The following is a 27,808-nucleotide window of genomic DNA, read 5'->3' on the forward strand; positions in this document are numbered from 1 at the left end:
TAACTCAATAATTTCTTGTCTCTACGTGTTGAGTTTTGATCTAATTTATTCTATCGAAACTCCCGTGTGTGCATACTTGACGGATTAAGTTTATACTCATATCGGATGTTCAAATGACAAACTTAGTCTCTATGATGTCATTCTCAGTGACCACAAAAAAAACTCTATAATCAAATATAATCTTTTTTGTTAACATAATATTTTCCAGAGAAAACAAAAGACAAATATATAGGCCCCTTAAGACAAACATGAAACATCCAAAGTCAAAATCCAATCCATTTTGAAAGTCCCCTGTTCACCCTTCTTACATATATTGTCACTTTTATCATTGCCATCCTCCTCCTCCTCCTCCTCCTCCCTCTTTTTGCAAATGAATCAAAACCTTTTATGGTTCTTGATTCTCCTAAATTTGTTCCTAAAATCTGCTCTAGGTGTGGACTCTCACTTTGAAGCCTGTTTTGTTCCCAAAACTTGTTCCAATCACACCCAACAAATACAATTCCCATTTTACATCCAACGAGAGCAAGAAAAGTTCTGTGGCTTCCCTGGATTTGAGCTCTCTTGCAACAACAATGGCCAGCCAATAATCAGATTGTCCGAAAATGACTACCTCATCCACCAAATCTTCTATAACAATCACTCCCTTCGCGTCTCAAACACTGCAGCCTGTTATAATACAGACACTAATTGTCTCCCTCCAATTAAAAACCTATCCCTCCCTGCAACCAACCCATTTCAGCCAATTAATTCGACCAACATTTTCTTGCTCTACAATTGTAACTCATCGTCGATCGATCGCACCCTTACAGAGTACAAGCTCGATTGTCCAGGTAATGAGAATGGAAATTTGTCCACTCTCGCTTTGGTTGAGGAGAATCCGGATTTGGGTTACGCGTTAGATCAGTGTAGAAATGGGATTGTGAGCAAGGCACCAGTTGATAAGAATAGAATGAGAAGTGATGGACTAGTGGTTGAGACACTGAGGATGGGATTCGGGTTGTCGTGGACTGCCAGCAACTGCAGTGTCTGCGAGCGGAGCGGGGGAAAGTGTGGATTTGATTACCAAGTTTATCAGTTCAGATGCTTCTGCACGGACAGGCCTCATGCCCTGCGTTGTGCTATTCCTGGTGAGTCTTGCCTATCCCAGCAGTCCACTAGTTTGCGTGTGTCATGCTGTGTTAATTTAGTCCCCTTGTTTGTGCGTGTCATATGCTGTGTCCTGGCGAGTCTTACACAGCCTACCCCAGCAGTCCACTTGTTTGTGTATTTCATTGTAGCACGCCGCTCAAGTGAGCAGGACCACAAACCTCTGTATCAAGCTTGATATTGTTGGGCGAGCTACAGAATGACAATGGAGTCAAGTCTCTTATTCCTCATCGTACACGAGAAGATGTGAAATACAAAATATAATAAGTCAAACTTTTAAACTAGTAATAAGCGTTTTTTCTGAGCTCAAATTAGTAATAAAGTGTTAATAGTGCGGGACGGGCTGTTCAGCATTTCATAGAATTAGGTGTAGCGGCAGCAATTTGCCTAAAAATATCTTATATGAGTGTCGGTCCTATCTTTTGTGAACTAAGACTTCATCTAGAGTTGGACCAGTCAAGGAAGGAAGGATCCTACGAGCCACTAGTTCTGTCCATTGTTTAATACTGGTTAGTTTAGGTCATGACCAGATATAGGTGGCCGCCTTTATGGAGAATACCCAACCCAAGCACAGCCTCATCATCAGTATCAGCTTACTTTGCAATCAAGTACATTATGATGACCAATGCCAGAGTGTTTAACTAACTATCCTGCTAGTATTGGTAATATTTTATGTGAGATTGCAGTGGGAATCAACTTTCTAGGCAGGAGAAGAGCCCTTCTTTACCCCTTTTTAGTGTTTCAATGGAATGAGATGGCAAAACTATTTCAGTTCATGTAACAACTGAAATAGGAATTTCAGGCTTCTGATCATTTGATGCCACTGGAATTTGGAAGGTAAAATGTGGGTGATATTAGATTCCTAGTTAGCAGTACTAGACAAAGATTTTTTCCTAAACCGAGAATAACTAAGCAGTCGTGCCCTTTGGATAGCTCACTATGCCCAAACTCGGACCACACTAGGCACGCGCAAACCCTCATGACAAGTTAGTTGGGTCGAGACCCAGCACAAACTACTTAGAAATAGTAACGTCAGCTTAGAATCAAACTCTCGACCGAGATTCTTTGAGCCTTAATTCCGAAGAGATAACCATCTAGGCTATCGCCAACTAATTTGTATTTGACAAAAATGTCAGTTTTAAGTTCATAGACCATATTATAATGTATTTGACACCACCCCCATCCCTTAGTTTACCAAAACCTTAGAACAAATTATTAAAAGAAGATCTGAATGGCTTATGCAGCAAAGCATATTCCTTCACTCAGCAAACAAAAAGGAGAATCACAAACGCAGACATCAAGAACCAGAAAACAACAACGTAGTAACGAACCAGTTATTATTAGTTATCCCATGACTTGTGAATTGTGATGTTGACTTCATTTGGTAAATTGTTCACAGCAATTACAGATGATGTTCCTTTCCTAGAAAATTAACCAGAAACCATAACTGTCATCAGAAACTTTTATCCTCCCTTCTTCACAAAGATGACACCGGAACATATGCTCCGGTAGCTTTACCTTCTGTCCCTTAGAAAAACCTTTCAATCTTTTTCGCTTTGAAGTTGTTATCTATCAGATGATACTATGCCCATAAGCAGACAGAGAGGGAATAAACAGAAGAGTGAAAAACAGAGGCCTCTGTTTCATTGGAGAGGGAAGGAGGTAGAAAGTGAAGTGAACACAAAGAAAGTTATTAAATTGTGGATTTCTTTACCTTATCATGTCCCCGTGGGCACGCCAAGTGATGAATTTTTCTCTGGGATGCCCAACTCTTCCCCTCTTCACACTAGATTTTATATTTTTGCCGTGAAGACCTGGACAAAAAACTTTGTTCAAAGTCTTTTGGACTTTCTCCTTCTTTCTTGGCAAAAACTGGTAATTCCTTGAATCAGAGAGCCAAGAGTTGGTTATCTTCTTGCACTTGTCTACATGTTCAGGAGCAGGAAAAAAACACCGACCAAAATATCAATGGGGTTGTTTGAATATTGAAAAGTATTTGACGGGTCAAAGCAAGAAGTCAAGTCTTGTTAGTGCTAGTCAATAGTTCCTGGAGTCTTTGACAGAACAATCAAGAGATTTCATATTTCTCAGTTGAAAAACATAAGGATTTCACCATTTTTTCTTTTGACTTTTTCTCGAGCTGCTTTGATGAGTCTTCCTACTCAATTTTCCAAGTCACCGAACATCTATGATAAATGAGAAAACTACATATATCTATATATATATTGCCAAGGTAGAAGAAGGTGGTCAGAACATTCCACTTTTCTCTTGATCTCTCTTTAGCAAGAGAAGCGTAGTTTGGTATTCCTGTTGCTTTCTTGTTTTTGAATTGAGAATCTTCAGATGGCTGGTGTTCTTTTGTTCGTCTTCCTCGCACTCTCTCGTCTCATGCTCCTTTCAGCTGACGATGGTACTGGAAAGACTCATCCAAATTGCCCTCCCTTCAAATGTGGAAACTTAGGAGAACCAAAATTCCCCTTCACTACAAAGGACCGGCCTGAGTACTGTGGATTATTCTTAATAGAAGGTTGTGATGCAGATTCTCAAAAGATCAGACTGGAGAGAAAGGGACCGCTTTATCCATTACAAAGTATTTCTCAGGCTGGTGATGTAACAATCAAGGACGAAAGACTTGAGAAATTCTTAAACCACCGTGACCTGCAATGTGAGGGCTTGAACAACGTGGTTCCTCCCAACTCTTCTTCTATATCTTTCAGTGTAATTTCCAAGATAAACCTCTTAAAATGCCATTCTAGAGTAAGTCACACCCTCCATACAGATTATAACCATACAGGCTGCCCTGGCTACGTTATCTACTACAACGGCAACAATCGCAAGTTGCCCAACCCTCCTCCTCCTCAGTGTTTACCCATTCAGCTTCCAGAAAAAGAAAATTCAAATTTCAGTAGCATATTTTCAGTCTTAACCGCCACACTCCATCTTCAAGTACTAGTATCGCCTGACTGCTATCAGTGTCATTACCAAGGAGGTGAATGTCAGACAAACAGCAAAGGAGAATTTCAATGTTACATGGCTCACATTAGAAGTAACTCAAGTAAGTGCATTACTGATAAATATGATTGCACTAACAGTTCCTCAGACTAAACTTCTACCATTCCATCGCTATGAACCAAGCCACAACTTAACTATATTTGATCTTGTTCGGCAGTTGTTGATTGTTCTCCGGCTATTGTATTGTTATGTTAAAACTAACTCCATAGTTATCTGTGTCTTCCATTGCAGGACAAAGACAATTGAGGTTGAAGCTAGGACTTGGTAATTCAATATCTAAAACTTGTTCTCTATATGAATAGAAATTATTCTGTCACTCTATGGTTCCTCAATTTCTAAATGTCTCACCAGTGGACTATTTTACTTTCACAGGTTTAGGCATTGGAGGTCCAGCCATTCTGATGGCCATAATTTCAGCCTATGTATTCCGACTTCGACACTACAAAAGAGAATGCAATTCCACACACTCAAATAATGCTTCTTCTGATCTTTCCTCAAAATCAGACCTCGAAGGAGGGACTGTATGCTTTGGGGTCCCCATTTTCTCCTACAGGGAACTTGAAGAAGCTACAAACCATTTTGATTCTGAAAAAGAACTTGGTGATGGAGGTTTTGGAACTGTGTACTATGGTATGGAGATGAACATTAACTCTTAAGATTCTATATGTGTTTATGCATACATATAGACATATATACATCCTTAGCATACTTGTTTGATGGATTTATTTATACTCATTATCAACCAGGCAAACTTCGAGATGGGCGAGAAGTCGCAGTCAAGCGGCTATACCAGCACAATTATAGAAAGGTTAAGATATTCATGAACGAAGTCGAAATCCATAGAGGATTGCGCCACAAAAATCTGGTCACCCTTTATGGTTGCACTTCACGACGCAGCCGTGAGCTTCTACTTGTGTACGAGTATGTTTCTAAGGGCACCGTTGCTGATCATCTCCATGGCGATCGAGCTGATCCCAGTTCACTCCCATGGGCCATTCGCTTAAGCATTGCCATAGAAACCGCTAGTGCCCTGGCTTACCTCCATGCTTCAGACATCATACACCGCGATGTCAAGACTACAAATATTCTCCTTGACAACAATTTCTGTGTCAAAGTTGCAGACTTTGGGCTTTCCAGGTTGTTCCCAACTGATGTTACTCATGTCTCAACCGCTCCACAAGGAACACCAGGCTATGTTGATCCAGAGTATCACCAATGCTACCAGCTCACTGAGAAGAGCGATGTGTATAGCTTCGGAGTTGTCCTCATTGAGCTCATATCATCAATGCCTGCTGTTGATTTAAGTAGGGATCGAGAAGAGATTAATCTGGCTAACTTAGCTATCGACAGGATTAAAAAATGTGCATTTGATCAGTTGATAGATAAATCTCTTGATTATGAATCAGACGACGAAGTTAGAAAGATGATAACTGATGTAGCAAAGCTGGCTTTTCGATGTTTGCAACATGAGAAGGAAATGAGACCCTCCATGAAGGAGGCTTTGAAGGAGCTAGAGATGATTCAAAATGGAGAGTCCAAGTCAGAGAATGCTGAGGGACTGCATGATAATCATCAAGTGTTTGAGAGTGAACGGCCTCCGCCTTCACCCTCTGAATGTGATGAGCTGGTACTTTTGAAGAATATCCGGCTACCAGCTTCACCCCTCTCTGTGACAGAGAAGTGGGTTAGCGTGAATACAACACCTAATTCCAGTTCATAGAGTTCCTCCTTCCATTTTGCCGAATAGCTAGAATGTGTAGTAAGATCTCATAGTAGACCAAATAAAGGAGCACATTTATTGGTTATTCAGATATTCTCCAGGTTGGAGTGGATGTAAATAGTAAAATGAGCAGCAATCATATATACTAGCATTGTCGCTGCGCCTATGGCGCAGCTCAATGAGCTGAATAATATCATGCATTGAGGTTAATCACCATAAACACTTGATTTTCCTTCATAACTGTAAACACTTTATTGTAATTGAAACCATCTATATATAGTCAGTCAAATATCTTATATATATATATAATCATTTATCAGTTCTTTTTGAAACTTACAACTGATTTCCATAATCAGTCTCTCTTCTGTCCCCATAAGTAATGGTCTTCTCTATAGCTGGGATTCAGTGTAATTTTACACAAACGGATACTGAACAAACCAAGACCCAACACCCTCAAATTCCTTTATCCCCACACGGATCCTTCATAAAATTCCAAACTGGGAATTCTTAAAATTCCAAACTATCTTTGTCAATCGTCGTCTCATCTCTTTCAGTGCCTTCACTGTATACAATTTACCAAGAAAGTTAGAATTGAAAAGTCTTTCTCTCTCGACCGAAAGAGTTTTCTCTTTCTTCTTCGATAGAGTGTAAGGGGAGTTCTTATTGTGTGGCAATAAGGATAATCTGTGATTTTCCTTATGGAGGATCTTACAGATAAGTGGAAGAAGTTAAACCTTACAGGAGTGGAAGAGCAGGGGTTGCATCTCGGAAGAGAAGATCTGGAATCCTCATCAACAAAGGGAGAGTTGAGTCTATTAGGGAAACTTTTTCATGAACGAAGTATTACTGGAGAAGTACTTTCCAATACTATGAAAAGTATATGGAAATTACGTCAGCATCCTAAGTTTAAGGATCTTGGGGGCAATCTGTTTGCAATCGTCTTTGATAATGCAAAGGACAAGTTAAAAATTATGGAGGGGAGGCCTTGGTTATTCGATCGACATTTATTGGTCCTACAGGAGATGTAGAGTATAGTTCCGGTGCGGGAGATCCCTTTTGTTTCAAAGGTGTTTTGGGTGCAAGTACATAATCTACCTTTGGCGGCAATGACGGAGAGAGTTGGGAAGCTTATTGGCAATTCAATTGGTGTCTGTATGGATATTGATACTCAAAAGGATGGACTAGGATGGGGACCGTATTTGCGTATTAGGGTTTTGATTCCTCTATATAATCCTCTTCCTAGGGGAAAAAAGTTAGATCTGCCGGATCGTTCTGTGACAGTGGGTTTTTTGTATGAATTCCTTCCAAAGTTCTGCTATAAGTGTGGGCGTATAACACATGAAAAAGGTGGATGTCCGGTGGTGTCTTCTAGTCGTCTACATGAAGATGAAGATCAATGGGAGTATGGGAATTGGATGCGGGCACCAAGTTTTACAAGGAGGCAACCAAGTATGAACAGTAATGAGAATCGGCGGCGGTCTTTTACGTCCGGTGATCGGTGGAAACCGGAGGAAGGCAATCAAAAGAGTCAAAGTGCTGATGGGAGTCAATCACGGGAGCCAGATAAGGTGGGAACTGCTTTTGAGGAGTTATCATCAGCAAATCACGGAGTTGAAAAGGTGGCTATTTTTGAGGAATGTGCAAATAAATCGGTTACAGCAAATCAAGGGTTAATTACCCCTAATGTTGATCCCTTTTTAATTGTAGATTATGAAGAGGGCCCATTGGGGGCCCATGGTAATAAGTCCATGGATGTTATGGACAAGTCCACAAAGGCGAATGAGAAAGTGGTGCAAGCTATGATTTCTCGAGATGTCCATACTACAGAAAAAAAATGCCAGAAAACTAGTTGGAAGAGGAGAGCACGGGCCATTGGAGAAAATACTGCTCAAACTATGGAGATTGTTGATAGGTATGATAATACCTATTGTTTTTGGTAGAAATATCCCCCTCTTAAGCTTTCTTTTGATAAATAATGAGTGTATTTATGTGTTGATTTGTATTTTGATAGGTTGATTGCGGTTTGGATGAAAAGCGACGAAAAAAGGGCTGAATTGAAGAAAATGTCCACCGACCTTCGTGTGTTCAAATAGTCATAACTTTCTGTCACGTTATTGGAATCGAGCGCAACAAAAGGCATTGAAAACTAGACATCTCAAGCTTTCCGTAGAATCTAAAATCATGCAAATCAGAGGTCATATGGAGAAGTTATGGTCATTTGAATCATGTGCCTAGGGGTAACGCGCCTAGACGTGCGCCTAGGCGTGGCGCGCCTAGGCGCACAAATTGTGCACGCCCAGGATCACTTCTGCACGCCCAGTTCAGAGAGTTGGACTTGAATTTGAAGTTGTGCACGCCTAGGATTGCGCCTAGGCGTGCGCCTAGGCGTGTGCCTAGGCGTGGTGCGTCTAGGCGTGAAAACAACGCGCCTAGGCGCAAAAAGCAATTTTATGGGGTCTTTTAAGTCGCAATTTGTCCGAGCTGCGGGAGTTTTTTAGACCGAGAATAGAATTTCTGGGGAGCGAAAGCAGAGGGGGAGGCGACTCTTGGAGCTAGGAGGAGAGATTCTTCAGCTCAACTTGGATCTACTCAACTAATTGGGTTTATTCATGATTTTCTCATCTCTCCTTTTGTGTTTTTCTCTCATTATGTGTAACTAAATCTCTTGTGCCAAGGCTAGGTTGAAGCCTTGGGTTTGATGACTTTGTTTATGACTTGATTTACATATATATGAGTTGATTTGTGTATAAATCTTGTGTTTCTATGTTTGATTGCAATTTCTTCATGCTTGTGGTGTTTGGCCAACACCTAGGTTTTTTGGATGAAATTGTTTGGAGAATTTGCTTAGACAATAATATGTCAAGTAGATTATGCTTCTTGAAACACTTGATTATGAATGTGTCTCCCTTTAATTAGGTGACAATTTGTATGAATCCTAATCTCCATAGAACTTCATGAATTCCTATGCATGTTTAGACCAATAGGATGGCTAGAATGTATTTAGGAATATCCGACCTAGACCAATAAGATGGCTAGTAATCGATTTTAGGGAGATTCGGCTTAAGTGCGCTAAAACCGACTTAGGTACGGATTCGTTATGCCCGAATTAGCAAATATGTGTGTGAATTTGTGTCATTGCAAGTCATTTCCCAAGGGGGATTCCGAAGCCTTGGTGTTCATCTCATATTCGTTAAATCATCTCATTTGCATTAGTTGCATCCTTATTCTAAGAAAATACCAAAAACACTTTGCTCTTTGCTTGTTTTAGTTTAATTACCAAACCAAACAATCTTGAGTTGAACTTTACTTTTGTTTGCATTGTCCATACGTACATACAAATATACATTTGGATTAGATATAACACTGTCCCTGTGGATTCGACCCTTGCTTATCATTGTGCTGTAGTCGCCGACTAGTACACTTGCTAGTAAGGTTAATTTAGACCCAACAAGTTTATGGCGCCGTTGCCGGGGACGGTTGCTTATAGTTGATCCATTCTTGTTTATATACATAGATACTTACATACTTAGTTTAGTTTTTACTTATTTGACAATTAGTGATCCTTATACTATTCTTTCTTGTTTGTAGTTCATGCAAGGAAGGCGTTCTCAAGATACAGAAATTCTTCCTGTTGATCTAGACTTGGAACGTACACGAAGGAACAAGAGAGAGAAGGATTTTCTTGAGGAGAAATCTTCCACTCGTTCTATCTCTCCTACATCCAGCTCTAGTTCATCTAGTGACAACATTTTGGGAGAACATTCTGAACAGGAGAGCATGGCTGAAAATCGTGAGGAAGTTGGCAATAATGCCAACAATGCAAATGCTCCTGTCACCATCATGGACTACTCTATGCCACAATTCTCTACTAGACAATCTTGCATCATATTACCAACCATTCCGCCAAATCTATCTTATGAGCTTAAATGTCATGTGATTAACATGCTCCCATCATTCTCAGGAGCGGAAAATCAAGATGCTAGTGATCACATTGATAATTTTCTGGAGATTTGTGGCACTCAAAAAATTCAAGGCATATCTGAAGAGTTCATACGGTTGAAGCTATTTCCTTTTTCTCTTAAGGAAAGTGCTAAGATCTGGTTCAAGACTTTGCCACCAAATTCTATCACTTCTTGGGATCAACTTTCTGCTAAGTTTATTCAGAAGTTCTATACTCAGTCAAGGACACAGAGGCTTAGGGATCAGATTTTCCATTTCAGGCAGAACAAGGGAGAACCACTTTTTAAGGCTTGGGAGCGATATAAAACTTTATTGATTGGTTGCCCACATCATCAATTCTTGCCATGGCAGATTATATCATACTTTTACCAACATCTGGCTGATGAATGCCGACATAGGTTAGATGCAGCTGCTGGAGGAAATATTATGGCTAAGGAACCGATTGAAGCCAATGAAATTATTGAGACTGTGGTAGCAAATTCCTCACAATGGGATAATCGTGATCTTGATGCTCCTAGACACATGGTTTATGAGGCTAGTGGTTCAAATACAGAGATGGCATCTGTGGCTAGGAAATTGGATGCGGTAGTGACTTTGCTGAGCAGAAATTTGGATCCTTGCGGCATTTGTGGAGGCACCGATCATCCTACTCATGTATGTTCTAGAAGTGGGACATTTCCTGAAGCTGAAGTTAATGCTATTCAACCTTTTCATAGGCAGCAGAATGATCCGTTTTCTCACACATATAACCCAGGATGGAAGAATCACCCCAATTTCTCCTATGCTTCACCCCAGAATTTCAATCAAGGGCCTAGACCTTGGCAAGCTCCACGACACGAACCACCTTCTCAAGATGCAAGGAAGTCTACTATGGAGGACCTTATTTCCCAACTTGCTCAATCACAAGTCTCAATGCAACATTCACAAGCAGAGATGAGCAAGTCAATGACTCAGTTGCAACAAACTGTTTCCAGTAATACTCAATCTATCGCAAAGCTTGAAATGCAAGTAGGACAACTTGCTCATGCCTTGAGTGAAAGACAGCCAGGAAAGCTGCCGAGTCAACCTGAGGTAAATCCTAAGCAATATGAAGATGCTAATGCTATTACTGTTTTGCGAAGTGGGAAAAACGTGGATAACAAGATTGAGTATAAAAAGCTTGAAGGTGAGAATCATGATGAACCTATAGCGGTGGAGCCAAGTGTTTCCAAAATACCTCATGTTGAGAAGGAAAAGTCGGAAGTAGAAGAGTATGTTCCAAAAGTGCCTTTTCCATCTCGTCTTGCACCGGCTAAGAAAAGCAAGTATAATCGGGATATTTTTGAAGTTTTGAAGAAGGTGGAGATTAATATTCCACTCATTGAGGCAATTAAATCTATTCCCGCATATGCAAAATTTTTGAAGGAGTTGTGCACTAACAAAAGAAAGATTGGTGATCATGAAGAAGTATTTCTCTCCGAAGAGACAAGTGCTATTTTACAAAAGAAGCTCCCACCCAAATTAAAAGATCCGGGTAGCTTTACCATTCCTTGTATTATTGGAGAGAAAGAAATTGAAAAGGCCTTGATGGATCTTGGTGCAAGTGTGAATATCATGCCTTATTCTGTTTACACTACATTGAAGATCGGTGAGTTGAAACCAACATCAGTCACTCTCCAATTAGCGGATCGTTCTTTAGTGCATCCTTTTGGGTTAGTTGAAGATGTTTTAGTAAAGGTGGGTGAGTTTGTTATTCCCGTGGATTTTCTGGTGCTTGATATGGAGGGTGAACCTAATCAGACAAGAGATGTACCACTCATTCTAGGCCGCGGTTTTATGGCTACCACAAAAACCATTATAGATGTGGAAAAGGGCATGCTCACAATGACAGTCTTTGACAAGACCATTGAGTTCAAAATTTTTAAGGCTATGAAGAGTCCGGATGTCATTAGAGAATGCCTTCATGTTGATATGGTAGGCCATGAGAGAGTGAATTTATTGACAAAAACGGCTTCAAGTGATGAGGTTGTTGAATATGTGGATGGTGATAGCAATGAAGGCAAAAAGACCCCATCATCGCCAATATCCAACGAGCTCGTGGCTACTTCCCTTGTTACTAGCAAGCTATCTCAAACTTTGAAAGGCGTGCGGACAAGAGCAAGGAAGTTGAAAAAGGCACGGTCCAAAACAATGTTGAGAGGTAAAGCGTGTGCTCCTTTTGAGACATTGAAATTGTCTATCCATGGTACTTTCACGATAACGAATTCTAAGATAGAAAAAGGGTGGAAATTTGTGGCTCGCCAACTTGAATTCTGTGGGCCAAATGTTTCGGGGATTCTGAATGGAAAGTATCTTGTGCACCATCCTCCTTGATTTGTTTCCCAAGAATTGTTGTGAAGGTGTTGAGGCTTGTGGTGATTTCTCCAAATCAGGTTGTCTCTCTCCTTATCTAAAACAAGTGTTGTGTTTAAGCTTTCTCCCTCCCTTTATTTATTTGCCTTGATGACCATGCATGTTCTTAAAGTTTGGGGTGAGAGTTTGCTTAAATTATTAAGTGTTGATGCATACATGGTTGATTTTGTAGGTACAACTACGTCTGGCTGAAGACATTAAACTTAGCGCTACTTAGGAGGCAACCCAATGAAGTATATCCTTTTGTTCTTCATTATTCCATTTTTATTGACAAAATCTTGTGTGGATGTTAGTTTGAATGTGTTGGAATCTGGCTGCAGGAAAGTTTAAATTTCTGGGCATTATGTTTACAGCCAGACCACGCCTAGGCGCTTATTGTGCACGCCTAGGCGCGTATTGTGCACGCCTAGGCGCACCTTATACACGCCTAGGCGCACCTTATACACGCCTAGGCGTGTGTGTTTACAAGAAATCTGGCTGCAGGAAAGTTTAAATTTCTGGGCATTATGTTTACAGCCGGACCACGCCTAGGCGAGTATTGTGCACGCCTAGGCGTGTGGGTATTAAAAAAAAAAAAAAAAAAAAAAAAAGGTTCATAGGCAAGAAAGGGTTCATGAAGACATTGAAGAATTGTGGCTAGGCCAGTACCCCAGTCCACTCGATACATGACTCTAACCCCAGGTTGTATTTTTTCAACTTGTCCTCTTTTTAATGCATTATTACATTGTTATGTTTTGCATTGAGGACAATGCATTCTTTAAAGTGTGGGGTGGTGGACTGCGTATGGATTTTCTTGTGCGAAATTTTACATGATTTTTGTACTAGTTGAATTTGAAAAAAAAAATATATATTTGAAAAAAAAATTCAGTGCTTGAATCTTGCATATTTATGGGAGTTTGCTATTGAATTGAGTGTTATACTGAAATGCAGCTGATCTTGGTTTGTGGAACCCATCATATCCTTCGATATGCTTGACGTCTACTCTATTGCATAATCATTGTAATTCACCTGCACGAGAATGTGTGCTTGTGGGGTATGACTTGGGTGAATAGATGTTGGATGTGGACTTTCTCTAAGATGATCTAGAACACCATGTTAGTGGTATTCTTGGCACTAGTTAATTATATGCATGTTAAAAAAAAAATGATGATGATCAAAAGCATGTTCCGCTCATGTGTTGTTGCTGAGTAACCGGGGCTCTTGTCTAACCAACTCGAGTTTCGTGTAAAAAGGTGAGGCAATCATGATGAACATACTAGGTTAGCTTAACTTCGAAGCCTTTTCAACTCGAGTGATTGATCCGAGGCGTGCTTTATCACATAATGCCCTAAACCAACTGGTTGGGAGTCATTGGTTGAGAACTCGTTACATGGGTTGACTAGAAAGCTTAAAGGAGTGAGCATTGCACAGTCCTAGTAAGATGAAAATAAAAAAAAATAAAAAATAAAAAATAAAAAAAAAAAAGAGAAGAAGAAGAAGAAGAGAAGTATGTATATAAATAAAAGTGCCTTGGTATTACTACTTGATTGTTCTTGGAATTCTTGAAATGTGACTATGTTTGGCGCCTATGAACGCTTGGAAGCCAAATAATTATACATTTCTTCTTTGCACGCACTTAATGTAGACGAAGTGATTGAGTAGACGGATAATCTTCATTGAGTATATGTTTGGATGAAGTGTGGGGTCTCCACATCTTTTTGATTGCATGGCATTGATGTATATTGTTTCGATTCTAGTGATTTCCCTCCCATATGTTTGATTTGAGTTATCTTGAAACGTTTATGCGTGTCGTTCTTGTAAGCCCTCAGGAGACAAAACTCCTCCACTAGGGACACCTAGGGGTTTAACGGCTTGTTGCATATGCTAAATGCAATCGCGATTCCTGCGTTAGTGAGTTAGGATGTTAGTTGGTAGATGTACTTTGTTTAGTTTTACTTGAGGACAAGTAAGGTTTAAGTGTGGGGTGTTTGATAGGTATGATAATACCTATTGTTTTTGGTAGAAATATCCCCCTCTTAAGCTTTCTTTTGATAAATAATGAGTGTATTTATGTGTTGATTTGTATTTTGATAGGTTGATTGCGGTTTGGATGAAAAGCGACGAAAAAAGGGCTGAATTGAAGAAAATGTCCACCGACCTTCGTGTGTTCAAATAGTCATAACTTTCTGTCACGTTATTGGAATCGAGCGCAACAAAAGGCATTGGAAACTAGACATCTCAAGCTTTCCGTAGAATCTAAAATCATGCAAATCGGAGGTCATATGGAGAAGTTATGGTCATTTGAATCATGTGCCTAGGGGTAACGCGCCTAGACGTGCGCCTAGGCGTGGCGCGCCTAGGCGCACAAATTGTGCACGCCCAGGATCACTTCTGCACGCCCAGTTCAGAGAGTTGGACTTGAATTTGAAGTTGTGCACGCCTAGGATTGCGCCTAGGCGTGTGCCTAGGCGTGGTGCGCCTAGGCGTGAAAACAACGCGCCTAGGCGCAAAAAGCAATTTTATGGGGTCTTTTAAGTCGCAATTTGTCCGAGCTGCGGGAGTTTTTTAGACCGAGAATAGAATTTCTGGGGAGCGAAAGCAGAGGGGGAGGCGACTCTTGGAGCTAGGAGGAGAGATTCTTCAGCTCAACTTGGATCTACTCAACTAATTGGGTTTATTCATGATTTTCTCATCTCTCCTTTTGTGTTTTTCTCTCATTATGTGTAACTAAATCTCTTGTGCCAAGGCTAGGTTGAAGCCTTGGGTTTGATGACTTTGTTTATGACTTGATTTACATATATATGAGTTGATTTGGGTATAAATCTTGTGTTTCTATGTTTGATTGCAATTTCTTCATGCTTGTGGTGTTTGGCCAACACATAGGTTTTTTGGATGAAATTGTTTGGAGAATTTGCTTAGACAATAATATGTCAAGTAGATTATGCTTCTTGAAACACTTGATTATGAATGTGTCTCCCTTTAATTAGGTGACAATTTGTATGAATCCTAATCTCCATAGAACTTCATGAATTCCTATGCATGTTTAGACCAATAGGATGGCTAGAATGTATTTAGGAATATCCGACCTAGACCAATAAGATGGCTAGTAATCGATTTTAGGGAGATTCGGCTTAAGTGCGCTAAAACCGACTTAGGTACGGATTCGTTATGCCCGAATTAGCAAATATGTGTGTGAATTTGTGTCATTGCAAGTCATTTCCCAAGGGGGATTCCGAAGCCTTGGTGTTCATCTCATATTCGTTAAATCATCTCATTTGCATTAGTTGCATCCTTATTCTAAGAAAATACCAAAAACACTTTGCTCTTTGCTTGTTTTAGTTTAATTACCAAACCAAACAATCTTGAGTTGAACTTTACTTTTGTTTGCATTGTCCATACGTACATACAAATATACATTTGGATTAGATATAACACTGTCCCTGTGGATTCGACCCTTGCTTATCATTGTGCTGTAGTCGCCGACTAGTACACTTGCTAGTAAGGTTAATTTAGACCCAACAATTGTCGAAGATAATGTGGGAAGAAGTAAAGGCAATGGGAAAAGATTGGCGGAAGTGGAGATAGGGGAGAATAAGAAGCAGTGTATTATTTCAATGAGTCTTCTAGCCTGGAATTGTAGAGGGCTTGGGAACCGATCTACAATCCGTGAACTTGGCCATTTGGTTAGAATAAAGTCCCCACGCATTTGTTTCTTAATAGAGACAAAACTACATTCTTCTAAAATTGATTTTGTTCGCAATAAACTCCACTTCAAACATGGTTTGGCAGTGGATTCAATAGGTTCTAGGGGTGGTTTGATGTTACTATGGAAGGAAGAGGTGGATATTTCAGTGCTTTCTTATTCTACTTGGCACATTCATGTTGAAATTAAGGAAGGGTCTGATGTTTTTTCATGGAATTTAACCTGCTTTTATGGTCATCCTGAGGCGTCACAGAGGAAATTTTCATGGGATTTGTTACGTTTTCTTTCTGGTTCGATACAATCTCCTTGGTTATGTGTAGGAGATTTTAATGCCATTTCAAATGGTGGAGAGAAAGTTGGGGGTAGTGTCAGATGTGGTTCATTGATGGATGATTTTAATAATGCATTAGCAGATTGTAACTTGTTAGACTTGGGGTTCAGGGGGAATAAATATACATGGAGTAATAGGCGAGGGTGCCCTGAGTCTTTTATTAAGGAACGATTGGATCGATCTTTGGCTTCTGTGGATTGGTTAGTGAAGTGGGGTAGCTACCAAGTTGAGTACATTAATACTATATCATCTGATCACAGCTGTCAATATGTATGTTGGGATGATCGAGTATTACGAAGAGGTGCCCATACTAAGCGATTCCGTTACGAGCCGAACTTAGGAGCCAAGGAAATGTGCAAGCAATTGGTGAGACAACAATGGGTACGTAGACCTGGTAGGGAGGGTGGTCATATGGCTTTGAAAAGTCTGCAGAATAACCTTCAACAATGTGGCCCAAAAATTCAGCAATGGATGGTTAAGGAGAGACAAAAATATAGCAACACAGAAAAAGTCCTGAAGAGAAGATTGGATTCACTAGTTGCTAATGAGGATGCTGGTAAACAAGAGGAGATATCGGTAGTAAGACAGCAGTTAAATGAATTGCGTGAGCAAGAAGAAGAGGTGCTCAAAAATCAGAGTAAGCAACATTGGTTACAAGCTGGCGATCAAAATACCAGTTTTTTCCATACTAGTATGAAAATAAGACAGAATTTGAAGCGAATTGATCAGATAGTTGATGAGGATGGGGGTTTGAGGAGTACAGAGGTGGGTGTCGTTGAAGCATTTCATGAATATTTTTCCAATTTGTTCTCGGCAGGTAATGAAGTGCAGGATTACTCTTTTCTGGATCCAGTAACAAAGGTGGTTGATACGGAGATGAATGAAGATTTATGTAGAATGGTTACTAGAGAGGATGTGTGGGATGCTGTACGTAGTATAAGTAATCAAAAAGCTCCAGGCCCGGATGGTTTTTCGGCTGGATTTTATCATAGCCATTGGGATACAGTGGGTGAATGTGTGATAGAAGCTGTGCTTGAATTTTTTTTCTTCTGGAGTTATGGAGTCTGATGTCAACCTTACTCATATTGCTTTGATTCCCAAAACAAAAGAAGCACTCAAGGTAACTGAATTTCGCCCCATCAGTTTATGTAATGTATCATACAAAATTATCTCAAAAATCTTGGCTAACAGATTGGGACTTATATTACATAAATGTGTGCGAGGTAATCAGTCTGCTTTTATCAGAGACAGGCTAATTACAGATAACGTCATTGTGGCCTATGAGGCGTTGCATTCCATGAGTTTATTAGCCCGGAGTAGAACAAGTTACATGGCGGTGAAACTCGATATGAGTAAAGCTTATGACAGGGTGGATTGGCATTTTGTACAAGAGATTATGGTTCGTTTAGGCTTTTCTGATGAATGGCAGAAGTGGATTATGCAATGTATCAGTTCGGTGACATACAGAGTCCTTGTCAATGGTTCTACTACGGACTTGATTATCCTAACAAGAGGTATTAGGCAGGGTGATCCACTCTCTCCTCTTCTTTTTGTCTTATGCACAGAAGCCTTGAGTAGTAATTTAAATGCTGCGCATGCTGCTCATACTTTTCGTGGATTCCCATTTGGTAGAGGCAGGCTACGTGTTTCTCACCTGGTTTTTGCCGATGATAGCCTTATTTTTTGCCGTGTCAAAGACGAGGATTGGGAGTGCATTTTCAGTATTCTAACTGAGTATGGAAGAGTCTCGGGTCAAATGATCAACTACAGCAAGACCAGTATTTTTTTCAGCCGATTTGCTTCTCCTTTACAGAAAGCACGGATGATTTCTATGATTGGGGCTGTGGAGGCAAAAAATTATGATAGATATTTGGGGTTGCCGGCAATCGTTGGAAGATCACGGAAGTCGGCATTTCTTTATATCTTAGATAAAATGAGGAAGAAGGTCATGGGTTGGTCACATAGAAACTTATCCAAGGCAGGTAAAGAAGTTTTATTAAATCTGTGTTACAAGCTATACCCACGTATGCAATGCAATTATTTCAATTTCCTAAGAGTCTTTGTACCGAGATGGATCAAATCCTACGTAAGGTGTGGTGGGGTGATAATTCTAAAAGTACTTATAAAGCTTGGCTTTCTTGGTCTAAACTCTGTGAATCAAAGAAAAATGGAGGGATGGGTTTTAGAAATATTGAGGCGTTCAATGATGCATTACTTGCGAAACAGTGTTGGAGAATCATTATAAACCCAACCTCGTTATCCAGTCGTGTATTGAAAGCCAAATATTTTCCGAACACTGATTTCCTTAAGGTGGAGAAGAAGAGAAATGCTTCTTACTTGTGGACAAGCTTCTTGAATGTACGATATTTGATAGAAGATGGATTGAGGTGGAGGATAGGGAATGGAGCAACAGTACATATTTGGGGGAATAATTGGTTGCCGGAACCAGTTATATATAATGTTAATATAGAAGAGTTAGGCATTCCCAGGACAGCTATGGTGGATACTCTTATAGATTGGTCAATTGGGTGGTGGAATGTTAGACTATTAGAGGAATTGTTTGAGGTGGAAACAGCAAGCATGATATTGAAACAACCAATTGGGTCTCCTTATGTTAGTGATTCAGTATATTGGAATGGGACATCCAATGGTTCATACACAGTGAGAAGTGGATATTACCGTGCGATTGAAATAAGAGAAAGACCATCTGCTTCTTGTTCGGAGCCAATAGCTAATCCTTGTACTACGGTTTGGACTCATATATGGTCCTTGAATGTCCCTCCTTCCACGAGGGTTTTTCTTTGGAGTGCAGTCCATGAAATATTGCCTACTAATTCTTTGTTACATCATAGGCATATTCTTGATAACCCGGTTTGTCCATTGTGTAAGCAGAATAATGAAACAACACTCCATGCACTTTGGGAATGCCCTTCGGCACGAGATGTATTTTGTGTTAGTCTCCGAAAATTACAAAAGCTGAATTCGTACTTCAATGGGTCCTTTGGGCAGTTTTGGAATGATATAAGGTGTGTTCTTTCTATTCAAGAAGTATCTACTTTGGCAATCACAATGCGGATGATCTGGTTAAGGAGAAATAAGTTTGTACATGAAGGGAATTTTATGCATCCTACACAGATAGCCTTGAGAGGCATTCATACAGCTGATGATTTTATTAAAGCTAAACAAAGCTTGGAAGTCCCTCAACCTGGCGGAATTTCGGAGAATAATCAACGGATACTAGAGTTTTGGCGAGGTCCTCCTAGGAATGTCGTTAAATCTAATTGGGATGCTGCTATACATACTCAAACTAATCGTACAGGTATGGGTATTGTATTTAGAGATGAATATGGAGACGTTTTGGCTAGTTGTGCATTGGTGAGATCTACTATACTAGACCCGACCTTGGCTGAAGCTTTGGCTTGTTTACAAGCAGTGAAATTGTCTTCTGAGTTGGGCTTTACTGAGTTGATATTTGAAGGTGATTCTGCTGTCATTGTTAATGCAATTAATGGGAGTGTTCCAACCCGTGCTGTATGGAGTAAAGTGATAGAGGAAATCAAGAGATTGCTAGGCTATTTCATGAGTTGGAAGGTTGTCTTTGTGCGACGTACAGCAAATTTGGCTGCTCATTCCATGGCCAAACATGCGCTCCTCGTCCAAGACATGCAGGTCTGGATTGAGGAAGTTCCTAGCTCGGTTGTGAATATTGTTTATGCAGAGAAGCTAGCTTGGGAAAGAGATATGCAAGGAGGAGGAGAATTAGTATAAGGCGTCTTATAAGCTGATTTATGTCTTATTATTATATGTTTTGTCCAACTTTCTTATTTTGGTTGTATTCCATCATTATGATGGCCCGAGTACCTTTGATGGTCTCCATTTCTTTTACTCACGTGGTGAGTTCTGAAATATATATTAGATCTTTTGACCTTTTCAAAAAAAAAAAAAAAGATGGCAAACCATTTCTCTATATATCATTCACATAAAAATTCATCTTAATTTCTGCATAATTTGAAATGCACAAAAATTCAAAGGAAAACAAATCAGATGGGTGCGACAAAAAACAATCTTGACTTCCTGGACCCCTCTACCATGACTGTTCACCAACTTTTGAGGCAGTTTCTTCTTTTTCCCTGCATGCTATCCAATATTCCTCTCTCACCATTATCCATGATCAATACCAAAAAAGACAAATAGCAGGACAACAATATACTAACCATTAAATCACCAAGTATGTTAACATGCATCAACTCAGCTTCCCAGGATCAAACCTTATACCAGAGCTCTTTTCCCATTACTTACAACTTGTCTCACATATGACATTATCTACATAATCCCCATTCCTAATACTCAACCAAATCCCAATCCTTCATTGCCTTCATGAATTGCAACCAAAAGTTTCTCCTCTAGAAATTCCTTGGAGGGATACTCAGGTAAATCCAAATGATTGAATCTGCAAGCATTAATTAATCAAAATCAGCAATTTTTTCGTATGCCAATATGCAGTATTTAAAATCGAAGGAGATGGTCGACTTTTGACAGGTATTAAAGCAAGCAATCAAGCATAATAAAACATGCAAGTGTGCAACTCATATAAACTCACGTATGACTACAATATGTAAATTACCAAGTATGTGCATATGGCAAGTGATCATGGCTGCTATATGCCTTGTGTATCTGAAACTTGTGCGAACCCAAAATTCTTTGAAGTGCACTGAAGCCTTGTAAAGGCACCTGGAAAAACAGAAAGACCAGATTTAGACCCCCTAAATATATAGATCTTCGGATTCCAACTAATAAAAAAACATCCGACAAACTAAAGCCACAAAAAGCATCCATATTGGAAGATTTTTTCTTTAACATTCCTGAAGGCATGTCTCTTCCCCAAACACGTGAGTACTTCCTTTGTTTTATACCTCTGCCTTCAATTTCTACTTTAACCTCTATGTCTATCTATTTTGTTTCCTCTCCTCCTTTTCATCTACTTCCTTCTTTTTTCTATAATTTGATCTCTCCATCCCACTCTCTCCCCCTTCCCCTTCTTGTTCCTCTATGTTTTTTGTCCCTATAAAATTTTCTACTTAACTTCTTTCTTTTTGCTTGTTACCTTCCCTTTTTTTTAATTGAATCTCTCACCCCAGCTTCCCCCCACTTTTTTCTTTCTCAGCCCCTCTCCCATCCCCTTTTTTATTCCTTTGTATTCTTTTCCTCTCTATAAATTTCCACTTACCTGCGTGTCTCTTTTTTCTTGTTTCCATCACTTCTTTTCCCAAGTTTGTAACCATGTACAACTATAAAATTAATTTCTCATCACCTACGCAAACGGGAATCATGTTTTAGTGGAAACCATGAGATAGTCATGCCAATTCTGCAGTAGTGTTTGGACCAAAAACTGTCTACATGAAAATATATACGAAAAGGGCTCATTGAAGCCCGATCGGCCAAATGGGTCCATTGAAGTCCAGTCAACCAAGAGGTCCACTAATGCCCGGTCAACATATTGACTCACGAGAGTCCAGTCATATGAGCCCACAAAAGGGTCCATCTATTCTACAAAGGCTCAAGGCCCACAATACTAAAAGATCTTATCTAAGTCCTTGGGCCCAATCAAAGCCCAAGGCCCATTTATTCTATTGACATGTGCTGATCATGTGACCAGAGCACTATAAATATAGGAGGGTCTCTCCTCATTTGCATCTCTACAACCTGAGGTATCTCTTCCCTCTCTCTAAAAGCTTCACTTCTCTCACTACATACTCTCTTCACCATCAACTGACTTGACCGTCGGAGCTTCCCCGGCCGACACCACACCGGTGCCAAGCTTGACGGTCGACCTCTACTTTGATCTTACAGGATTGTCATAGGCATCGATCGACGATAACAAATTGATTGTTGATTTTTAGATCAACAAGTAGCATGGTCCAAATGAGAAAACAAAAACAGAATCAAAACAACTAATTCATATATCAACATCAACTCATCGAATACAAAACAAAAAGACCACCAAAGACCCCCTTTTGCCCCACTTGCTACTGATCAGTTAGAAACCGAAACCAAGTAACCAACAAAGCAAAATCCTTGAGAAATACCAAATTTACCCAGAAATTCAGATTTGAACAGAATCTCTCAACTTTTTGAGCCGTAACCAAAGGATTTGCCCTTGGAATTGCGGCCAAAAGTCTTGAAATCAAAGGTGCACTCGTGCTGCTCATGGTATCAACCTCAGCCGGTTGTTTCGCTTTGAAACTGAAAGGATTTCCCCACGGCGGCTATCGCAGAAGCCTCCCGTTCCTCCTCCGCACGAAGATTGGGAACTTGGAGCAAGATTCATGTTGTGAACCCATGAAGCAGAGAGAGATGGTAATTGAGAAAAGGAATAGTAGAGGGAAAAGAGCAGAAGCGAGAGTGCATCTTGAACACGTGTGCGGTGACGTGTCAACACTATTGATCGTGAGGTGAAGCACCAAAAGTGGGCCTTGGAATATAATTACCAAAAAATCCTGGATAAATGATACAACCCACATGAATATAACATCACCTCCCTAAAACACGCGAGTACAGAAATGAAATGCAACTCGCCCGGACAATACAACTGGACAGGCGTCGGCAAACCAAGCTTGCCTCACCCATTTTGATATATAGTATAGATAGATAGATATATCAAAAAAATTCTGATTAGATCCTGGCTACACTAGTGAAAGAACTACCCTTTATTAAAGAGGAAATTAAGGAGGATGTTAAGGAGGATATCAAGGAGGATATCAAGGAGAATATATTATTGATTCCATTACCTTAAATGCATGCATAAATTAGGCAATGTTTCTAGTTGTTTGCCATTGTTTAGGCTTGACTTAGTGCTTTCTTCTCCTATATATATCACTAACATAGATGTAAATGAATATACAATTTTCTCAACACCATACACAATTCTCTTTCTCTGTTTTCTTTACATGGTATCGAAGCTTAGGTTTTCACCCTTCCTGTAAAACAACATCAACTGCAAATCATTATTCCACCTTGCCTCCACACTCATGGCAAAGACCGACAACAATGACCCAGAAAAATCTGAGATAACCAAGATGCAAAACCATTGGCACGATGATCCAAGTGATCCTCTCTATCTTCACCACTCGGACCAACCTGGTCTTATCCTGGTGACCCAATCGCTGAATCAAGAGAACTATCCTCTTTGGAGTCATGCCATGCTCATGGCCCTTATTGCCAAGAACAAAGACGGTTTCATCGATGGAACCGTGACCAAACCTGTCACAGGATCCACGGCAGAGGTAAAGCAATGGACTCGTTGTGATCTTCTTGTCAAAGGATGGATCCTCAACACAGTAACCCCTGCAATCGGACAAAGCGTCATGTACAATGATAGTGCTCTTGCCGTCTGGAATGAACTAAAGGAACTACTCTCTACCACCAACAGTGTGTACCTTTTTCACATTGAGCAGGAAATCCATGATTGCTTGCAAGGCAACATGACCATTGGTGAATACTACACCAAGCTCAAAAGTCTCTGGGACAAACGAGATGCACTTTGTCCTCTACCACCTTGTAGTGGGGATATTGCCAAGACTCTACATCAATACCAACAGACACAACGTACCATCAAGTTCCTTATGGGACTCAATGAGGTTTATGCAGCAGCACGTGGTCAAATTCTTCTCATGGATCCACTACCTCCTGCTAACAAAGTGTTCTCTCTTGTCAATCAAGACGAAAAACAACGAGTCATCTCCTCACAAGGTCTGGGTAAAGCACCAGAGGCAGCAGCTTTCACCGCTAGAGAAAGGTTCAATCATACAGGGAAAGCTCCTTTGTCCCACCTCTCCACTATCCGTTGCCATCGTTGCCACCTTACTGGTCACTCCACTGAAAACTGTCGGGCACACTTAAAATGTGACTACTGCGGACACAAAGGTCACACAATCGACATTTGCCGCAAGCTTAAGAGGGCCAACTCTCACGGTGATAAGAGTAATCATTTGAACACAAACTCTCATTCTCGTTCAAAGGCTTATCATGTAAGTTTTCAACCAGACAATACTGATAGCACACCACCTTCCTACAACCTCACGGCAGATCAATATCATGATCTCCTTGCTCTTATTGATCAAAACAAAGTAGGAAACATGGCTAGTCAAGTGAATGCGGCAACTACAATGAGCAACGTTTCAGGTAACACAGTTTGTGCAAACTCTCTTATTCCACATAAGGAATGGATTTTTGATACAGGTGCTACAGATCACATGGTCTGCTCATCCACTCTTATGACCACCAAGACACCAATTCGTAATCGTCATGTATACCTGCCCAATCATGCCATTGCTCCCATAACACATATAGGCACCATATGGTTTTCTGATAATCTTGTGCTCTATAATGTTTTATGTGTTCCATCATTCCGATTAAACTTAATTTCAGTAGCCAAATTAGCCAAAACATCCCTATGTTCTGCAATTTTTACTGATGTGTCTTGCATTGTTCAGGACCAACGATCGGGGGAGATGATTGGGATAGGAACTGAGCGCAATGGGCTTTATTACTTGGACGTTGCGAGGATATCTGGGTGTTATTCCGCCTCAACAATTACACCTTCCAACTCATCCCATTTATGGCACCAACGTTTAGGTCATTTATCTAACAAAAGCCTACGGGCCATATCTTTGTCTACCAAAAATATTCATTTTTGTTCAGTTGATGATTGTGCCATTTGTCCTCTTGCCAAACAAACTCGTAACTCTTTTCCATTGAGTTCTATTACTACGAAAGTTCCATTTGAATTAATTCATGTTGACATTTGGGGAGGATACCATATCCAATCACTCAATGGGGCAAAATACTTTCTTATAATTGTTGATGATTTTTCTCGTTGTACTTGGATTTATCTATTACATAGCAAATCCGATGCACGTAGATCTCTTCTTTCCTTCATAAACTATGTTGAAACACAGTTTTCTACTCGCGTCAAAGTCATTAGGAGTGACAATGGCCCTGAATTCTCCATGCATAATTTCTACTCTGAAAAAGGGATTATGCATCAAACCACTTGTGTTTCCACCCCACAACAGAATGGAGTAGCCGAACGCAAGCACCGTCACCTTCTAAATGTTGCCCGCTCCTTACTTTTTCAAGCCAACCTTCCTAAATTTTTTTGGGGAGATTCCATCCTTACCGCTGCTTATCTCATCAATCGTACTCCCACTCCTGTTCTTAAAGGTAAAACTCCATACGAAATTCTCTTTCACAAAACACCTTCTTATACACATTTACGTGTGTTTGGTTGTTTGTGTTTTGCCTCCACCCACCATACTCGTCCTACTAAATTTGATGCCCGTTCTATCCGTTGCCTATTCCTTGGATACCCATATGGTACCAAGGGATACCGCGTTTACAATCTCGAAACTGGTCAAATATTCATCTCTCGGGACGTTGTTTTTCATGAACAATTATTTCCCTACACTACTTCCGCTGCCACTCTTTCCCCTCCCCCCAATTCCACGTTGTTTCCCACTCCAATGGTCTCTATTGACCCATTACCGACACCTGCATCGAGTGCCATGCCCATTCCTTCCGACACACCTAACATTCCACCAAACACATCATTCCATAGTGACACCACTACCACACTTGACCCCATTATGTCTCCGCCACACCCTAATCCCACCTCCACACCCGCACCTCGGCTACGCCGCACAACCCATGCTCCCAGTTATCTTCAACACTACCATGTGGAGGTTTCATTGCCCACTCGGGATCCACCGTCATCGCCTCCATCATTGGCTGGACATACAGGTACTTCTCACCCTTTATCTCATGTTATATCCTATGATAACTTGTCTCCTTCCCACAGGGCCTTTGCCACATCCATCTCAGCCATCAAAACACCCACCACCTTTTCCCAAGCTGTCAAGGACCCCCAATGGCGCCATGCTATGGACCAAGAGCTTCAGGCTCTCCAAGAAAATGGTACGTGGTCCCTCCAACCACTGCCACCGCACAAGAAACCTATTGGCTGCAAATGGGTTTACAAAATCAAATTCAATCCTGATGGCACGGTTGAACGTTACAAGGCACGGTTGGTTGCCAAAGGTTACAGTCAGATTGAAGGTTTTGATTACAGGGAGACTTTTGCCCCAGTTGCCAAGCTTGTTACCGTCCGTCTCCTTCTTGCCGTGGCTGCCACCCAACATTGGCATCTTCGTCAGCTTGACGTCAATAACGCGTTTCTCCATTGCGATCTTGAGGAAGAAGTATATATGTCCCTACCTCAGGGTTTCGGACGAAAGGGGGAGACTCGTGTATGCAAGTTGCACAAATCTCTGTACGGGCTCAAACAAGCCTCTCGCCAATGGTTCATAAAATTGTCTACAGCACTCAAACTTGCTGGTTTTCATCAATCTAAGTCGGACTATTCACTCTTCATCCGAACCCGAGGTAGCATCTTCACTGCACTTCTTGTTTATGTTGATGATGTCATCCTCACAGGGAATAGTCTGCAAGACATTGAGGAAGTTACAAATGGTCTCATGAGACAATTTAAGTTGAAGGATCTCGGTGAGTTGAAATATTTCTTGGGTATAGAGATTGCACGTTCTAGCAAAGGGATTGCTATTTCACAACGTAAATATGCCCTTGAAATACTGGAGGATGCAGGCTACCTTGCTGCTAGGTCAGTCAACACTCCTATGGAACAAAATTTATCCCTCAACAAGACTGATGGAGAGTGCATCAGTGATCCTTTTTCTTATCGAAGACTTGTTGGAAGGTTGATATACTTGACACTTACTCGCCCAGACTTAGTGTATGCTGTCCATATTCTTAGCCAATACATGGATAAGCCCCGTACTCCACATCTGGAAGCAGCTTACCGAGTATTGCGGTACATCAAGCAAGCCCCCGGAGAAGGTATTTTATTCTCTGCCACTAGTCCGATACAGCTGAATGCTTTTTGCGATGCGGATTGGGCTAGATGTCGAGACACACGTCGTTCCACCACAGGATATTGCATGTTCCTCGGACAATCACTGATCTCTTGGAAAACTAAGAAACAAAACACAGTGTCCCGCTCAAGCGCGGAAGCAGAGTATCGTTCCATGGCTTCGGCATGTTGTGAAATAACTTGGTTAAAGTACATTCTATGTGATCTTGGAATCAAGCATCCACAACCAGCTAGGTTGTATTGTGACAATCAAGCAGCATTACATATAGCGTCAAATCCAGTATTTCACGAACGAACGAAACACATAGAGATTGACTGTCATCTTGTAAGAGAAAAAATTCAGGCCGGTTTACTCAAGACATTTCACATCTCAACCTCGAAGCAACCGGCAGACATTTTCACGAAGGCTGTAGGTGTCCCACAATTTTCCATCTTACTTAGCAAGTTGGGCATAGTCAACATCTATTCCAACTTGAGGGGGAGTATTAAAGAGGAAATTAAGGAGGATGTTAAGGAGGATATTAAGGAGGATATCAAGGAACATGTTAAGGAGGATATCAAGGAGGATATCAAAGAGAATATATTATTGATTCCATTACCTTAAATGCATGCATAAATTAG

At 40.6% G+C, this 27,808-nt stretch overlaps 3 protein-coding genes, 1 long non-coding RNA gene and 1 other non-coding gene across 6 annotated transcripts; 3 read left to right on the forward strand and 2 right to left on the reverse strand.

The window, feature by feature from the left end:
- Positions 1–266: 266 nt before the first annotated feature.
- LOC120007300 (LEAF RUST 10 DISEASE-RESISTANCE LOCUS RECEPTOR-LIKE PROTEIN KINASE-like 1.1) lies at positions 267–6,184 on the forward strand. Of its 2 annotated transcripts, XM_038857507.1 has the most exons (5): positions 957–1,127; positions 3,490–4,201; positions 4,390–4,422; positions 4,531–4,788; positions 4,905–6,184. In XM_038857507.1, the coding sequence occupies exons 1-5, from the start codon at positions 1,104–1,106 to the stop codon at positions 5,876–5,878; spliced, it is 2,001 nt and encodes a 666-aa protein (XP_038713435.1). In that variant the 5' UTR covers positions 957–1,103; the 3' UTR covers positions 5,879–6,184. The 2 variants fall into 2 exon arrangements, with proteins under 2 accessions (XP_038713431.1, XP_038713435.1); XM_038857503.1 differs by lacking the exon at positions 3,490–4,201 and having other exon boundaries at positions 267–1,127.
- Positions 6,185–6,984: 800 nt separating this feature from the next.
- LOC120011213 lies at positions 6,985–20,010 on the forward strand. The gene is made up of 4 exons (XM_038862280.1): positions 6,985–7,790; positions 15,849–17,169; positions 17,267–18,220; positions 18,469–20,010. Exons 1-4 carry the CDS (start codon positions 6,985–6,987, stop codon positions 20,008–20,010), a joined length of 4,623 nt encoding a protein of 1,540 aa, XP_038718208.1.
- On the reverse strand, positions 10,070–10,176 carry LOC119983909. Its single transcript, XR_005464787.1, has one exon. It is a non-coding gene; the product is annotated as a small nucleolar RNA R71 (small nucleolar RNA).
- Positions 20,011–20,192: 182 nt separating the features above from the next.
- LOC119982936 lies at positions 20,193–22,914 on the reverse strand. Its single transcript, XR_005464533.1, has 3 exons — positions 22,338–22,914; positions 20,867–20,973; positions 20,193–20,692 (listed from the first exon to the last, which is right to left on the reverse strand). It is a non-coding gene; the product is annotated as an uncharacterized LOC119982936 (long non-coding RNA).
- A 356-nt stretch (positions 22,915–23,270) lies between these two features.
- On the forward strand, positions 23,271–24,772 carry LOC120011223. Its single transcript, XM_038862289.1, has 2 exons — positions 23,271–24,423; positions 24,735–24,772. Exons 1-2 carry the CDS (start codon positions 23,271–23,273, stop codon positions 24,770–24,772), a joined length of 1,191 nt encoding a protein of 396 aa, XP_038718217.1.
- Positions 24,773–27,808: the final 3,036 nt, after the last annotated feature.

The sequence above is a fragment of the Tripterygium wilfordii genome, chromosome 2 (assembly GCF_013401445.1).
Source record: "Tripterygium wilfordii isolate XIE 37 chromosome 2, ASM1340144v1, whole genome shotgun sequence".
Classification (NCBI taxonomy): Eukaryota; Viridiplantae; Streptophyta; class Magnoliopsida; order Celastrales; family Celastraceae; genus Tripterygium; species Tripterygium wilfordii.

What these genes read in the sequence shown, in the direction of transcription:
- LOC120007300 (XM_038857503.1), top strand. Translation starts at nt 371, where the DNA reads ATGAATCAAAACCTTTTATGGTTCTTGATTCTCCTAAATTTGTTCCTA. An exon ending in CCTGCGTTGTGCTATTCCTG is followed by an intron (nt 1,128 to 4,389) that starts GTGAGTCTTGCC and finishes CTTCCATTGCAG; the next exon opens with GACAAAGACAATTGAGGTTG. An exon ending in TTTTGGAACTGTGTACTATG is followed by an intron (nt 4,789 to 4,904) that starts GTATGGAGATGA and finishes ATTATCAACCAG; the next exon opens with GCAAACTTCGAGATGGGCGA.
- LOC120011223 (XM_038862289.1), top strand. Translation starts at nt 23,271, where the DNA reads ATGGCAAAGACCGACAACAATGACCCAGAAAAATCTGAGATAACCAAG. An exon ending in TACAATGAGCAACGTTTCAG is followed by an intron (nt 24,424 to 24,734) that starts GTAACACAGTTT and finishes TGCATTGTTCAG; the next exon opens with GACCAACGATCGGGGGAGAT.
- LOC120011213 (XM_038862280.1), top strand. Translation starts at nt 6,985, where the DNA reads ATGACGGAGAGAGTTGGGAAGCTTATTGGCAATTCAATTGGTGTCTGT. An exon ending in ACTATGGAGATTGTTGATAG is followed by an intron (nt 7,791 to 15,848) that starts GTATGATAATAC and finishes CTGGAATTGTAG; the next exon opens with AGGGCTTGGGAACCGATCTA. An exon ending in CACATAGAAACTTATCCAAG is followed by an intron (nt 18,221 to 18,468) that starts GCAGGTAAAGAA and finishes CTTGCGAAACAG; the next exon opens with TGTTGGAGAATCATTATAAA.